Here is a 17,654-nt window from a genome sequence, read left to right on the forward strand (position 1 = left end):
AGTGGCAGGACATATTTAAAGTGATGAAAGGGAAAAACCTAAAAGCAAGGTTACTCTATCCAGCAAGGATCTCACTCAGATTCAATGGAGAAATTAAAACCTTTAGAGACAAGCAAAAGCTAAGAGAATTCAGCACCACCAAACCAGCTTTACAACAAATGCGAAAGGAACTTCTCTAGACAGGAAACACAAGAGAAGGAAAAGACCTACAAAATCAAACCCAAAACAATTAAGAAAGGGTAATAGGAACATACATATCGATAACTACCTTAAATGTAAAGGGATTAAATGCTCCAACCAAAAGACATAGACTGGTTGAATGGATACAAAAATAAGACCAGTACATATGCTGTCTACAAGAGACCCACTTCAGACCTAGGGACACATACAGAAAGTGAGGGGATGGAAAAAGATATTCCATGCAAATGGAAATCAAGAGAAAGATGGAGTAGCAATTCTCATCTCAGACAAAATAGACTTTAAAATAAAGACTATTACAAGAGACAAAGAAGGACACTATATAATGATCAAGGGGATCAATCCAAGAAGATATAACAATTGTAAATATTTATGCACCCAACATAGGAGCACCTCAATACATAAGGCAAGTGCTAACAGCCACAAAAGGGGAAATCGGCAGTAACACAATCATAGTAGGGGACTTTAATACCCCCCTTTCACCAATGGACAGATCATCCAAAATGAAAATAAATAAGGGAGCACAAGCTTTACATGATACATTAAACAAGATGGACTTAATTGCTATTTATAGGACATTCCATCCAAAAACAACAGAATAAAATTTTTTCTCAAGTGCTCATGGAACATTCTCCAGTATAGATCATATCTTGGGTCACAAATCAAGCCTTGCTAAATTTAAGAAAATTGAAATCGTATCAACTATCTTTTCCGACCACAATGCTATGAGACTAGATATCAATTACAGGAAAAATTCAGTAAAAAATACAAACACACGGAGGCTAAACAATACACTACTAAATAACCAAGAGATCACTGAGGAAATCAAAAAATACCTAGAAACAAATGACAATGAAAACACGATGACCAAAAACCTATGGGATGCAACAAAAGCAGCTCTAAGAGGGAAGTTTATAGCAATACCAATCCTACCTCAAGAAGCAAGAAACATCTAAAATAAACAACCTAACCTTACATCTACAGCAATTAGAGAAAGAAGAACAAAAAAACCCCAGAGTTAGCAGAAGGAAAGAAATCATAAAGATCATATCAGAAATAAATGAAAAAGAAATGGTAGCAAAGATCAATAAAACTAAAAGCTGGTTCTTTGACAAGATAAACAAAATTGATAAACCATTAGCCAGACTCATCAAGAAAAAAAGGGAGAAGACTCAAATCAACAGAATTAGAAATGAAAAAGAAGTAACAACTGACACTGCAGAAATACAAAGGATACTGAGAGATTACTACAAGCAACTCTATATACCAATAAAATGGACAACCTGGAAGAAATGGACAAATTCGTAGAAAAGCACAATCTTCTGAGACTGAACCAGGAAGAAATACAAAATATAAACAGACCAATCACAAGCACTGAAATTGAAACTGTGATTAAAAATCTTCTGACAAACAAAAGCCCAGGACCAGATGGCTTCACAGGCAAATTCTATCAAACATTTAGAGAAAAGCTAACACCTATCCTTCTCAAACTCTTCCAAAATATAGCAGAGGGAGGAACACTCTCAAACTCACCCTATGAGGCCACCATCACGCTGATACCAAAACCAGACAAAGATGTCACAAAGAAAGAAAACTACAGGCCAATATCACTGATGAACATAGATGCAAAAATCGTCAACAAAATACTAGCAAACAGAATCCAACACCACATTAAAAGGATCATACACCATGATCACCTCGCGTTTATCCTAGGAATGCAAGGATTCTTTAATATACACAAATCAATCAATGTGATAAACCATATTAACAAACTGAAGGAGAAAAACCATATGATCATCTCAATAGATGCAGAAATAGCTTTTGACAAAATTCAACACCCATTTATGATAAGAACCCTCCAGAAAGTAGGCATAGAGAGAACTTACCTCAACATAATAAAGGCCATATATGACAAACCCACACTCAACATTGTTCTCAATGGTGAAAAACTGAAACCATTTCCTCTAAGATCAGGAACAAGACAAAGTTGTCCACTCTCACCACTATTATTCAACATAGTTTTGGAAGTTTTAGCCACAGGAATCAGAGAAGAAAAAGAAATAAAAGGAATCCAAATCGTAAAAGAAGAAGTAAACTTGTCACTATTTGCAGATGACATAGAGAATCCTAAAGATGCTACCAGGAAACTACTAGAGCTAATCAATGAATTTGGTAAAGTGGCAGGATACAAAATGAATGCACAGAAATCTCTTGCATTCCTATACACTAATGATGAAAAATCTGAAAGAGAAATTAAGGAAACACTCCCATTTACCAATGCAACAAAAATAATAAAATACCTAGGAATAAACCTACTTAAGGAGACAAAAGACCTGTATGCAGAAAACTATAAAAGACACTGATGAAAGAAATTAAAGATGATACAAACAGATGGAGAGATATACCATGTTCTTGGATTGGAAGAATCAACATTGTGAAAATGACTATACTACCCAAAGCAATCTACAGATTCAATGCAATCCCTATCAAACTACTAATGGCATTTTTCACAGAACTAGAACAAAAAATTTCACAATTTGTATGGAAACACAAAAGACCCCGAATAGCCAAAGCAATCTAGAGAAAGAAAAATGGAGCTGGAGGAATCAGGCTCCCTGACTTCAGACTCTACTACAAAGCTACAGTAATCAAGACAGTATGGTACTGGCACAAAAACAGAAATATAGATCAATGGAACAGGATAGAAAGCCCAGAGATAAACCCACGAACCTATGGTCAACTAATCTATGACAAAGGAGGCAAAGATATACAATGGAGAAAAGACAGTCTCTTCAATAAGTTGTGCTGGGAAAACTGGACAGCTACATTTAAAAGAATGAAATTAGAACACTCCCTAACACCATACACAAAAATAAACTTACAATGGATTAAAGTCCTAAATGTAAGGCCAGACACCATCAAACTCTTAGAGGAAAACATAGGCAGAACACTCTATGACATAAATCACAGCAAGATCCTTTTTGAGCCACCTCCTATAGAAATGGAAATAAAAACAAAAATAAACAAATGGGACCTAATGAAACTTAAACGCTTTGGCACAGCAAAGGAAACCATAAACAAGATGAAAAGACAACCCTCAGAATGGGAGAAAATATTTGCAAATGAAGCAAGTGACAAAGGATTAATGTCCAAAACATACAAGCAACTCATGCAGCTCAATATCAAAAAAACAAACAACCCAATCCAAAAATGGGCAGAAGACCTAAATAGACATTTCTCCAAAGAAGATATACAGATTGCCAACAAACACATGAAAGAATGCTCAACATCATTAATCATTAGAGAAATGGAAATCAAAACAACAATGAGATATCATCTCACACCGGTCAGAATGGCCATCATCAAAAAATCTACAAACAATAAATGCTGGAGAGGGTGTGGAGAAAAGGGAACCCTCTTGCACTCTTGGTGGGAATGTAAATTGATACAGCCAGTATGGAGAACAGTATGGAGGTTCCTTAAAAAACTAATAATAGAACTACCATACGACCAGCAATCCCACTACTGGGCATATACCCTGAGAAAACCATAATTCAAAAAGAGTCATGTACCACAATGTTCACTGCAGCTCTGCTTACAATAGCCAGGACATGGAAGCAACCAAAGTGTCCGTCGACAGATGAATAGATAAAGAAGATGTGGCACATATATACAATGGAATATTACTCAGCCATAAAATGAAACGAAACTGAGTTATTTGTAGTGAGGTGGATGGACCTAGAGTCTGTCATACAGAGTGAAGTAAGCCAGAAAGAGAAAAACAAATACTGTATGCTAACACATATATATGGAATCTAAAAAAAAATGGTCAGAAGAACCTAGGGGCAAGACGGGAATAAAGATGCAGACCTACTAGAGAATGGACTTGAGGACATGGGGAGGGGGAAGGGTAAGCTGTGACGAAGTGAGAGAGTGGCATGGACATATATACACTACCAAACGTAAAATAGATAGCTAGTGGGAAGCACCCTCATAACACAGGGGGATCAGCTCCGTGCTTTGTGACCACCTAGAGGGGTGGGATAGGGAGGGTGGGAGGGAGGGAGATGGAAGAGATATGGGAATATATTTATATGTATAACTGATTCACTTTGTTACAAAGCAGAAACTAACACACCACTGTAAAGCAAGTATACTCCAATAAAGATGTTAAAAAAAAAAAAAGCTTTACCAGTTTGGGAGCAAGCCCTGTTTTTCACTTGCTAATTCCGTGGTGCAGAATAAAAAAAAAAACAATGATTTAGTGTCTAGCACACTACTTAGGCAAGCATTTACATCTAATGTTTCAAGTTTAACACTTCGTCATTTCAACGTTAAAAACAAAATTATTGCAGCAAATATCGCCAAATAAAACCCCATTCAATTTGAATTCTTTTATTTTACAAGTCTCTGCAGCTGATAATTACTTTCATCAAGAAGGATGGGCCAGAGATCCACTCTGCCAGGTCCTCGCGCCTTCTAATGCCACCGATGATACAAAAGTGTCCCAGACGCTCCCCACCCCCCAACCTCCGCCGCCGGGTTTTCTTGGGCAGGCTAGAAGCTCGTCGCCCGCGGACCCCTCACCTGCACGCCCTGCTGCTGGAGGGTCTGCGTGACGTAGTCCAGGCGGCGGCAAACGCTCTTCTTGGCCTCGGCCGCTGCCTCCTTGGTGCTGCTCATCTGCACGACCACCTGCGCCCGGTCGGGGGTCGCAGACACCTCCGCAGTGCCGCTTACATGCACCTCGCGGGTGGCAGTCTGGGCCTGCGCTGAGGAGAGAGGGCGGCGGAGGCCGTGCAGCGTCTCTCCGCCCGAGAGCAAATAGTTCTCCCGGCCCCGGTCGGCCCAGGGAACCAGTTCCACGAATACCCGGGACTGAGGGGCCTGTTGCAAAGACATAGTGAGGGCAGCTGGGTTTCCATAGCAACTCAGAGCCGACGGCGGCCGCAGGGGCCCAAGCGCGTCAGGGCTTGCGCCTGCGCGGCGCAAAGAATGCCGGGATGGGCTTGGAGATCTAGGAGCTAGTGGCGCGAGGTACTTACTCCTTGCGGAGCGTCTTAACGCGTCTCCTTTACAAGTGGTTGGCTGAGCGGGTCGCTCTGGTTTTTAACTTGTTTAACTTCCGGCCTTCAAAAACCGTAGCGAGGTTTCTCTGCGGCCTCCCTCTCAGTGAGCTCCCATTTCCACGCGCTCCGTCGGCCTCGGCCGGCCACGTACCTTGCCTACCTTGGAAGCTTCCTGATAGGCCCCGTGGCGCTTTTATCTTTCTCTGATGCCAGTCTGCGATTGTCACAAGTTTGTCTTTCCTTTTGTCTGACTTTACCATTTCACTTGGGCACAGCTTTTTGGACCGCGCAGCACCATGGATCGCCAGAGATTTGTGTTGGAATGAAATGCTCTTTACCAGTTTGATCTTGGAAGTTTATGATTCCTCGAATCTCATTTTCATCGTCTATAAAGCCGTATTGATAATACATTCACATTTGCAATGTGGTTATAAAGTGTTTGCCATATGGAAAACAGAAAATAATGGATAGTAGTAATAGCTAAAGCTTTGGCATGCTTTTCAAGTCTGTCGAATTTTCTCTAAAATTCCTGGAATGGTTCTGGCCTTGAATAAGGACAGGCAAAACTCAAGCGGTAGCAAAGCACATACAACATGGACATTGCAGGGCCTGTACTACTTAGTTCTTGTCTATACCCTTTGCTTGGCACAACAACAGAATCCTTAACCCAGTGACCTGCATTAAGTAGGTTTTCTTCTTACCAATAAGTAATGATGTACAAAAATAGCCCTCCTATACCATGAGGAAAAAAATTTTTTTTTGGATAACTAATTTAAAAAAAAAAGGACAACTATTCTCTTGAAAGGAGCCTGAACAAGCCAACTGACAATCTTCAGGTAGTTTCTTCTCTATCATTTTTCTTTTATTTCTGATTAGTATAATTCAATTAAATCAGATGGTACCCCCCACCTTCATTTGGCTCATTACTGGGTGAAGTAGTTTTGTATATATTTATTTTGATGTTTATTATTAGCTAAAAACAATTATATGTTAGTCTTTTAATTTAAAAACTTTCCCACCATAATTTTTTAAGTAATTTGAGTCACCCGAAATAATGTTTCTTGAATTTCGTAGAAAATTCTTTTTCTTTAATGATAAATGTGGAAAAATATAATCTCCAAAATGAACTATTGAATGAATGAATGTCATAAGTAAGAAGCAATAGGAGTTTTAAGTGCATATAAATATTTAGGGTATGATAAAAGTAGGTTTTAAATAAATGGGAAAATGAGTAAGTGGTACAGGGATAATTGGTTGGCTATGTGAAAAAAGAATTGATCTGGATCTTACATCATGCACTAAAAATAAAATTCAGATGAGACAAAAAAAATAGTAAGAGAACATGGGTGAATATAAATATAATTCTGGGAATGAGAAGAACTTTCTAGGCATGATTTCAAATGCAGCAACTGTAAGAAAATGTCTGAAAAATTTGACTACACTGAAACAACTTCAGTATGTGAAACAAAACAAAAAGATGAAGGGGAAAACAAATTGGGGAAAATATTTGTGTAAAAAGCAAATAGTCAATGTTTAGTGAGCTCCTACCAGAATAAAATGAAAGAAAACTGAATAATGAACACAGAGGCAAACCGCTGGTTAGTCAGGGCTGCCATAATAAAATACCATGGAGTGGATGGCTTAATAGAAATTTGCTTTCTCTGGAGGCTAGAAATCCAAGATGAAGGTGTTGACAGGTTTAGTGTCTCCTGAGGCCTCTCTCCTTGGTTTGCAGACAGCCTTCTCACTGTGTCCTCACACGCCTTTCCTATGTGTGCAAACATCCCTGCTGTTTCTTTGTCTTCTTATAAGAATACCAGTTCTGTTGGATTAGAGCTCTACCCTAATGACTTTATTGAACCTGAATCTCCTCTTTAAAGACCCTGTCTCTAAATATAATCATATCGCGGGTTAGCACTTCAACGTATGAGTTTGGGTGGTGGTAGGGTCACAATTCAGTCCAAAACACAAGCCAGTAATGCAGAAACACCAGTAGTCTATAACGAGAAAAAAAAATTTATCTTTAGTAGTTAAAAAATGCAGATTTTACAATAAATATCCTTTTTTTGGACTGTCATTTTGGAAAATGATGAAGTAGGAATGGAGATGGAATAGATAAAAGAGTAATTTTGAAAGAAGAATGGAATAGTTCATGGTGAAAGAACTATATAGTAAATAAAAGAGAAGGATAAACCAAAGCTGACTAAGGTTTCTAGTCAGGAGAACTGGGAAAATGAGAATGATAGAGTATGTCCATTGTTCAGCTAACAATGACCTAATTCTCCTTTAGAATCAATGCTGAGCCTCTAGCAACCATTTTTAATAACACGACTCTTGACTTTGTACTTTACACAATTTGATTAGATGCAGAATAGGCACTTGATTCCAGCTGGGCCAGTTAGAGGTTTTTTGTTTTTATTATTCATGGGAATCTATATTTACACCAAATTTTAAAAATTCAGTCTCTCAGATGGTGGACCATGACACACACACACACACACACACACACACACACACATATAACTTTGAGAGATAATAGATTTGCCATTTTTCACATACCATTTCTAGTAGAGAAGCAGAAAATGTCAGTGTGTCAGTGTATAGAGAAAAGGAAAGAAAAGAGAGAGAGAGGAAATCACTCAGAGAGGAACAGAGATGAGATTAAGAATCCAAATGCAGTTCCAATTTATGTTTATAGAATTTTCCTTAGGCCTGTCTTCATTCCTGGAGTTCTATAAAATATTCCTGTATCCTTATCATAAAATCTCACCTGCCTTTTTTTAATGCATAAGTAGGTTGACTGTGTTTTATGTTATCTTAAAACTAAGCATTTTGACTGATAACAGTGGATAATAGAGGAGAATTCAAAGAAGACATAACAGCTTTCAGCCTTAAGGAATTTATAGAGCGCCACACAAAGTAGATCATTAGGTGCACAGTTCAAAGCTTCACTCATGGAGAAAATTTTGCTTTTCACTGTCATTCAGTTGAATGATTGTCATGCAGCTATTTTGCATTTCCAACTAGAACCTGTTTATCTAGGCAGCCTACCCATAAACCTATCCATAAAACCACAGGCTTTTCCCTCTTCCTTTAGCATTTTATACAAGAAGCCCTATATAACCATTGGTATGAGCTGAGAATGGTGTTATAGTGCAACCTTGGTGAGTGGCATGGGAGTCTGAGTAACCTCTTCATTGAGCTTGCTTATGTCCTCTGGTCCTGTTCATCCTTCCTTTTGTTAATGTGGTGTATCACATTGATTGATTTGCAGATATTGAACCATCCTTACATCCCTGAAATAAATCCCACCTGACAATGGTGTATGATCCTTTTTGTATATTGTTGAATTCAGCTTGCTAATATTTGTTAAGGATTTTTGCATCTATATTCATCAGAGACGTTGGCCTGTAATTTTCTTTTTTGTAGTGTCTTTGGTTTTGGTGTCAGGGTAATGGTAATTAATTAATAATAATTAATGGTAATGTGGCCTTGTAGAATGAAAATGGGAGTGTTGCCTCCTTTTCAATATTTTGGACTAGTTTGAGAAAGATAGGTATTAGCTCTCCTTTTTATATTTGGTAGAATTCCCCTCTGATGCTGTCTGGTCATGGAGTTTGCTGAGAGTTGTGTTATTTATTTATTTATATATTTATTTTATTACAAGTTCAGTTTTACTACTATTGATTGGTCCGTTCAGATTGTCTATTTCTTCCTGATTCAGTCTTGGGTGGTTGTATGTTTATAGAAATTTATCCATTTCTTCTAGGTTGTCCAATTTTTTGGCGTATAACTGTTCATAGTATTCTCATGACTTTTTGGATCTCTGATATCAGTTATTTCTCCTCTTTCACTTCTTATTTTGTTTATTTGAATTCTCTCTCTTTTTTTCTTGATGAGCCTAGCTAAAACTTTATCAATTTTGTTTATCTTTTCAAAAAACCATCTCTTGGTTTCATTGATATTTTCAATTTTTTTTGGTCTCTATTTTATTTCCTCTATGAACTTTATTATTTCCTTCATTCTGCTGACTTTGGCCTTTGTTTGTTCTTCTTTTTCTAATTCCTTTAGATAGTAAGTTAGGTTGTTTATTTGAGATTTTTCTTGCTCACTGAGCTAGGCCTATATCACTGTAAACCTCCCTCTTAGAACTGCTTTTGCTGTATCTGATAGATTTTGGAAAATTGTGTTTCTATTTTCATTTATCTTCAGGTATTTTCTGATTTTCTTTTTCATTTTTTCATTGACCAAATAGTTTTTTAGTAGCATGTTGTTTAGTCTCTACATGTTTGTGTTTTTCCCATTTTTCTTTCTATAATTGAGTTCTAGTTTCATATCACTGTGGTCAGAAAAAATGCTTGCTATAATTTCTATCCTCTTAAATTTGTTGAGAATTGCTTTGTGGCCTACCATGTGATCTACCCTGGAGAACATTCCATGTGCATTTGAAAAGAATGTGTATTCTACTGTTTTTGGATGGAATGTCCTGTAGATAGCTATTAAGTCCAGTTGGTCTAATATGTCATTTTTTTTAACATTTTTATTGGAGTATAATTGCTTTACAATGCTGTGTTTGTTTCTGCTTTATAACAAGGTGAATCAGCTATACATATACATATATCCCCATATCTCCTCCCTCTTGTGTCTCCCTCCCATCCTCCCTATCCCATCCCTCTTGGTGGTTACAAAGCACCCAGCTGATCTCCCTGTGCTATGTGGCTGCTTCCCACTAGCTATCTATTTTATAACATGTCATTTAAGACTGATGTTTCCTTATTGATTTTATGTCTGGATGATCTGTCTGTTGACGTAAGTGCGGTGTTAAAGTCCCCCACTATTATTGTGTTACTGTCAATTTCTCCCTTTATGTCTGCTAGTATTTGCCTTATATGTTTAGGTGCTCCTATATTACGTGCATATATGTTAACAAATGTTATATTCTCTTCTTGTATTGATCCCTTTATCATTATATATTGCCCTTCTTCATCTTTTGTTATAGACTTTGTTTTAAAGTCTTTTTTGTCTGATAGGAGTATTGCTCCTGCTTCTTTCTTGTCATTTCCATGAAATATCGTTCTCAATTATATCACTTTTAGTCTGTGTGTGCCTTTAGTTCTGAAGTGAGTCTCTTATAAGCAGTGTGTAAATGGGTCTTTTTAAAAAATTTATCCAATCAGCCACCCTATGTCTTTTGATTGGAGCATTTAGTCCATTGACATTTAAAGTGATTATTGATAGGTATATGTACTTATTGCCCTTTTGCTACTTATTTTCTAGTTGTTTTTGTAGTTCTTTACTGTTCTTTTCTTTAGGTTCTTGTGGTTTGATGATTTTCTTTAGTGATATGCTTGTGTCCCTTTCTGTCTTGTTTTTGTGTATCTATTGTAGGTTTTTAATTTGTTGTGATTACCATGGGGTTCATATACGTTGACTATAAATATGTCTACTTGTTTTAAACTAGTAGTCATTTTAGTTCAAACACATTCTGAAAGATCTACCATTTTTACTCCCTTCTCTCACATTTTTTGTTCTTGATATATTTTAACCTTCATGTTTATCCCTTTATTGTTTGTTGTAGTTATAGTTGATTTTTACATTTTTTGTATTTTAATACTAGCTTATTTATCTGATTCATCCTCAGCCTTTACTATATATTTGCCTTTGCTAGTGGGATTTTTCCTTTCCTATAGATATTTCTTGTTGTAGCCTTTTCTTTTCCACTTAGAGTAGATCCTTTAACACTTCTTTTAGGGTAGGTTCAATATTGATGAACTCTTTTAGTTTTTCCTTATCTGAGAAGTTCTTTATCTCTACTTCAATTCTAAGTGATTATCTTGCTGGGTAGATTTTCCTAAGTTGGAGGTTTTCCATGTTTAGCACTTTAAATATACCATGCCACTCTCTTCTGGCCTGCAAATTTTCTGCAGAAAAATAGCCTTATTGGGCTTCCCTTGTATATGACTCTGTTTTTCTCTTGCTGCCTTTCAAATTATCTCTTTATCTTTAACTTTTGTCATTTTAATTATGATGTGTCTTTGATGATGTCTGTTTGGGTTCATCTTGTTTGGGACCCTCTGTGTTTCCTGTACCTCACTATCTGTTCTTCAGGTTCAGGAAGTTTTCAGCCATAATCTTATCAAATGCATTTTTAGCCCTTTATCGCTTCTTCTTTTGGGCCCCCCTATAATGTGAATGTTGGTACTCTGTTGTTGTCCCAGAGGTCCCTTAGACTATTTTTAAAAATTTGTTTTTCTTTTTGCTGTTCTTATGGCTGATTTCCATTATTCTATCTTCCAGATCACTTATGAGTTCTTCTGTATCATCCAGTCTGCTGTTAATTCCTTCTCATGTGTTTTTCATTTCCATTATTGTATTCAGTTCTGACTGGTTCTTTTTTATATTTTCTAGTTCCTTGTTAAAATTCTCATTGTGTTTATCTATTATTTTCCCTTATTCAGCTAGCATTCTTATTACTCATGCTTTGAACTCTTTATATGGTAAATTATTCATTTCTGTTTCATTAATTGTTTTTTCAGGAGTTTGCTCTTGTTCTTTCAATTGAAAAATTTCTCTGTCTTCTCATTTTGCTTAACTTTCTCTGTCTCTGTGAAATTTTTTGAAATAGTTACCTATTGTGGTCTTGAAGGAGTGTCCTTGTGTGGGAATGTACCTGTACTGTCTGTTTGTACCCAGTGGCTTTGTTGGAAGAGCTGGATCTGACATAAGCATGAGTCAGTCTTTCCCCAAGGTTTGCTGGAAGCTATCACTTTGGTAGGAGGTGGGACTGGAGATGAAGGGGCAGAGCCTCTTGTCCTGCTCATGCTTGGTGTCCCAGATATACTATTTTTATCTTTTGATGGATTTCTGCTGGACTGATTGTATGTTTTGGAGTGTCCGACAGGACCCATCTTTAGATGGGCAATTCTTTACATCTTCAAAAAAAATCTGTTAGAAGAGAATGGAGTAGTATATTCTAAATGCAGAGGTAAAAAATGAAATTGAACATGAAGTGTGTATTAGTTAAACTCTCCCTCAAGAATGAGGGAAAAATAGAGATTTTTTCAGACATACAAAAACTTAGGGCGTTTACCACTTACAGTCTCTCACTAAAATATTATCATGGAATATGCCTCTGTAATATTAGTAAGTCCAGGGACTTCCCTGGTGGCACAGTGGTTAAGAATCTGCCTGCTAATGCAGGGGACATGGGTGTGAGCCCTGGTCTGGGAAGATACCACATGCCATGGAGCAACTAAGCCCGTGCGCCACAACTGCCGAGCCTGCACTCTAGAGCCTGCAAGCCACAACTACTGAGCCCATGCGCCATAACTACTGAAGCTCCTGCACCTAGAGCTTGTGCTCTGCAACAAGAGAAGCCACCATAACGAGAACCCCAAGCACCACAACGAAGAGTAGCTGCCACCTGCCGCAACTAGAGAAAGCCTGCATGCAGCAAAAAAGACCCAACACAGCCAATAAATTAATTAATTAATTTAAAAAAATTAGTAAGTCCAAAGGGAAGGCATGGCATAGAAGAAACAACAACACAGAAATTGATAACATATGTTGAGAAATTTAATTAATTACTTATTAAGAAGGATTTCTTTGTGTGAGTGGAACCACAGGATATAAAATTTTCAAAAAGGGAAAGGTGCTTAATAATGTCAAACGATACAGATGGGAAAAAATTTGAGAATGGAGATAAGTCTATTGAATATAATATTTGGAAGATCTTAGTGACTTTCAAAGGATTGTTTTACTAGGAACTGAATGTCAAGGGTTAAGGGATGAGTGAGTGACTAGAAAAAGATAAATATTTGTTAATATTATCTTAAGTTAATACTGCCTTTTGTTTTGCTTTTTTAAGAAAAAATTGTGTTCAGGCTTTCCAGAAATGAAGGGAGATAATATCCTATTTTATCTCACAAATACCCCAGACACTCCAAATAGCTCTCCTTTTTGTCCTTTTTCATTATTTCCATGTTTGTTTTTTGCTTTATTAGAGGTTGCATATGTTTATCTTCTGGTACCTGAAATGATACAGGTAGAACAGGATAGTGGGCATAGGATATGCTGTGTCCATGGAGATTACTGCCAGTCATATTTATTTACTTGTCTCCCCTGCCCAACTTACACAGAGTTCCCAAGTCTAATGATTATATCTTCACCTTGAAAGTTACGAACTAGAGCCACCCCAGGACCAAGCCCCACCCACCTGTAGGCCAGCACTAGCCCCAAGGTGCCCCTGGCCAAGCTGTGCCAGGACCAAAGCCTTCCCACCAGTGGGCTGGCAGCCACTGTACAAGGCAGGGCCTGGCAGCCAACTGGAATGTGGGACAGCCACCTACCAGCCTACTTGTAGTAGTTGGCCCTGCCACAATAAAAGGGCCCACACAGCCCACATAAAGGGCACCCCTAGAGCATGTAGCACTGGTGACCAGAGCAGAGTGTGCTGCTGGGATCCACAGGACATCTCCTATATAAGGCCACTTCTCCAAGATAGGGAATGTAACTGACTCACCTAATACATAGAAATAAACACTGAGAATTAGGCAAAATGAGGAGACATAGGAATATGTTCCAAATGGAGAAGCAAGACAAAACCTCAGAAAAAGAACTAAACAAAGTGGAAATAAGCAATCTACCCAACAAAGAGTTCAAGGTAGTGATCATAAAGTTGCTCACTGAACTTTGGAGAAGAATGGATAAAAATAGTGGGAATTTTAATGAAGAGTTAGAAAACATGAAGAAGAACCAAACAGAGCTGAAGAATACAATAACTGAAATAAAAAAATACACTGGAAGGAATCAAAAGTAGATTAGATGATATAATGGAATGGATTAGAGAACTGGAAGACAAAGTAGTGGAAATTACCCAAGCTGAAGAGAAAAAAGTTTCTAAAAAATGAGAACATTTTAAGAGACCTTTGTGACAATATGAAGCATACTAACTTTTGCACTATTGGGGTCTAAGAAAGAGATGAGAGAAAGAAAGGGGCAGAGAACTTATGTGAAGAAAAAATAGCTGAAAATTTCCCTAACTTGATATAGGAAACAGACATTCATGTCCAGGAAGCACAGAGAGTCCCAAGCAAGATGACCCCAACGAGGGCCACACCATAGTACATTCTAATTAAAACAGCAAAAATTAAAGATAAAAGAGAATCTAAAAATCAGCAAAGGAAAAGCAACTAGTTACATATAAGGGAACACCCATAAGAAAACCAGTTGATTTTTCAGCAGAAACTTTGCAGGTCAGGAGGGAGTGGCATGACATATTCAAAGTGATGAAAGGAAAAAGCCTACAACCAAGAATACCAAACAAGGCTATCACTAAGATTTGTTGGAGATATAATGACTTTTATAGATAAGCAAAAGCTATCACCACTAAATAGGCTTTACAGGAAATGTTAAAGGGACTTCTCCAAGTGGAAAAGAAAAGACCATTGCTAGAAATATGAAAATTATGAAGGAAAAGTGTCATTGGTAAAGGCAAACACACAGTAAGTTACTAGATGAATCACTTATAAAGCTAGTAGGAAGGTTAAAAGACAAAAGTAGTAAAATTATCTATGTTCACAATAAGTAGTTAAGGGATATACAAACAAGAAGATGTAAATTATGATGTCAAAAACCTTAAACATGGGGTGGGAGTAAAAATGCAGGATTGGTAGAATGCCTTCAAACTTAAGAGATCATTAATTTAAAATAATCACATATATAGTTATACATAGTTATATGTGTATAATTATACATAGTTCTGTGTGTGTGTATATATATATAGTTGTATATAGTTATATCTGAAACTCATGGTAACCACAGGTCAAAACCCTATAATAGATACACACACACAAAGAGAAAGGGATCCAAACATAACACTAAAAATCAAATCACAAGGGAAGAGAGGAAAAGAAGAAAGGACCAAAACAGAACTACAAATACAACCAGGAAATAATTAAGAATTTTAAATTGTTATTGGCAATAAGTACATACCTATTAATAATTACTTAAATGTAAATGGACTAAATACTCCAATCAAAAGACATAGAGTGGCTGAATGGATTAAAAATATGAGACCCATATGTTTGCTACCTACAAGGGACTCACTTCAGATCTAAAGATACACACAGACTGAAAGTGAAGGGATGGAAAAAGTTATTCAATGGACATGGTAAAAGAAAGTTGGGTAGCAATATTTTGATCAGAGAAATTCAACTTTAAAACAAAGTCTGTAACAAGAGACAAAGAAGAACATTACATAATGATAAAGGTATTAATTTAACAAGAAGATACAACAATTGTAAATGTATATGCACCAAACATAGGAGCACCCAAATACTTAAAGCAAATATTAACAAGCATAAAGGGAGAAATTGACAGTAGCATAGTAATAGTAGGGCACTTTAACACCCCACTTACATCAATGGACAGATTATCCAGAGAGAAAATCAATAAGGAAACACTGGCCTTAAATGACACATTATATCAGATAGGCCTAATATCTATCTATCTATCTATCTATCTATCTATCTATCTATCTATCTATCTACCTATAGAAGATTCCATCCAAAAGAAGGAGAATGCACATTCTTTTGTGCATAGGGAATAGATAGATCTTCAGGATAGATCCCATTATAGGCCACAAAACAAGTCTCAATAAATTTAAGAAGATTGAAATATCAAGTATCTTTTCCAACTGTAATGGTATGAGACTAGAAAACAATTAGAAGAAAAAACTGTAAAACCCACAAACACATGAAAAATCATATCCTACTAAATAACCAATGGGTCACTGAAGAAATCAAAAAGGAAATCAGAAAATACCTCAAGACAAATGAAAATGAAACACAATGATCCAAAATCTATGGGATGAAGCAAAAGCAGTTCTAAGAGGGGAGTTTATGCTGATACAGGCCTATCATCAGTAAGCAAGAAAAATCCCAAATAAATAATCTAACCTTACACCTAAAGGAACTAGAGAAAAAGAATAAACAAAATCTAAAGTTAGTAGCAGGGGACATCCCTGGTGGTCCAGTGATGAAGCCTCCGTGTTCCCAATGCAGGGAACATGGGTTTGATCCCTGGTTGGGGAACTAAGATCCCACTTGCTGTACAGCATGGCCAAAAAATAAATAAATAAATAAAAGAAATAAAGTTAGTAGCATGAAAGAAATAAAAAAGTTCAGAATAGAAATCAATGAAAAAGAGGCTAAAAAAATAGAAAAGATCAATGAAACTAAGAGCTGGTTTTTTGAAAATGTTAACAAAATTGATAAACCTTTAGCCAGCCATCAAGATAAAAAGAGATGGTGCATATAAATAATTTCAGAAATGGAAGAATTAAAGTTACAACCAACTCTGCAGAAATACGAAGGATCCTAAGGGATTCCTACAAGCAATTATATGCCAATGAAATGAATAACCTAGAAGAAATGGATATATTCCTAGAAATGTACAATCTCCCAAGACTGATTCAGGAAGAAATAGAAATTGAATCAGTAATAAAATTGAATCAGAAAAAAAAAAAAAAACAACTCACAACAAATAAAAGTCCAGGACCAGATGGCTTCACAGGTGAATTCTACCAAATATTTAAGGAAGAGTTAACACCTATCTTTCTCAAACTATTCCAAAAAATTGAAGAGAAAGGAACACTTTCAAACTCATTCTATGAGGCCAGTGTTACGATGATACCAAAACCAGACAAAGGTATCACACAGAAAAGAAAATTCCAGGCCAATATCACTGATGAACATACATGCAAAAATCTTCAACAAAATATAAGCAAACCAAATCCAACAATACATTAAAAGGATTGTACACCATGATCAAGTGCGATTTATCTCAGGGATGCAAGGTTGGTTCAATATGTGTAAATCAATGTGATACACCACATTAACAAAATGAAGGATAAAGCTCATATGATCATCTCAATAGATTCAGAAAAGCTTTTGACAAAATTCAACATCCATTTATGATAAACACTCTCAACAAAGTGGCTATGGAGGGAATATACCTCAATGTAATAAAGGCTCCATGTGACAAACCCACAGCCAATATTATACTCAATGGTGAAAAGCTGAAAGCATTTCTTCTAAGGTCAGGTACAAGACAAGGATGCCCACTCTTGCCACTTTTATTCAGCACATATTGGCAGTCCCAGCTACAGCAATCGAATAGAAAAAGAAATAAAAGGAATCCAAATTGGAAAGGAAGAAGTAAAACTGTCACTGTTTGCAGTGATATTATTTGTAGAAAACTGTAAGTACGTATCAAAAAAACTATTAGAAATAGTGAATGAATTAAGTAAAAGAGCCGGATACAAAATCAATATACAGAAATCTGTTGCATTTATATACACTAGTAATGAACTATCAGAAAGAGCAA

The 17,654-nt window shown here is 36.6% G+C and overlaps 1 protein-coding gene across 1 annotated transcript in view; it reads right to left on the reverse strand.

Annotated features, from left to right (window-relative positions):
• Positions 1–5,196, reverse strand: part of IRAK1BP1 (interleukin 1 receptor associated kinase 1 binding protein 1) — a 33,354-nt gene extending 28,158 nt beyond the window's left edge. Inside the window, exon 1 of the mRNA XM_059942099.1 lies at positions 4,786–5,196. Coding sequence (XP_059798082.1) covers positions 4,786–5,100 — 315 coding nt within the window. The 5' untranslated portion in view covers positions 5,101–5,196. The remainder of the gene's footprint in view (positions 1–4,785) is intronic.
• Between the last annotated feature and the right edge of the window lie 12,458 nt (positions 5,197–17,654).

Source organism: Balaenoptera ricei, chromosome 12, assembly GCF_028023285.1.
Source record: "Balaenoptera ricei isolate mBalRic1 chromosome 12, mBalRic1.hap2, whole genome shotgun sequence".
In the NCBI taxonomy this organism is placed as follows: domain Eukaryota; kingdom Metazoa; phylum Chordata; class Mammalia; order Artiodactyla; family Balaenopteridae; genus Balaenoptera; species Balaenoptera ricei.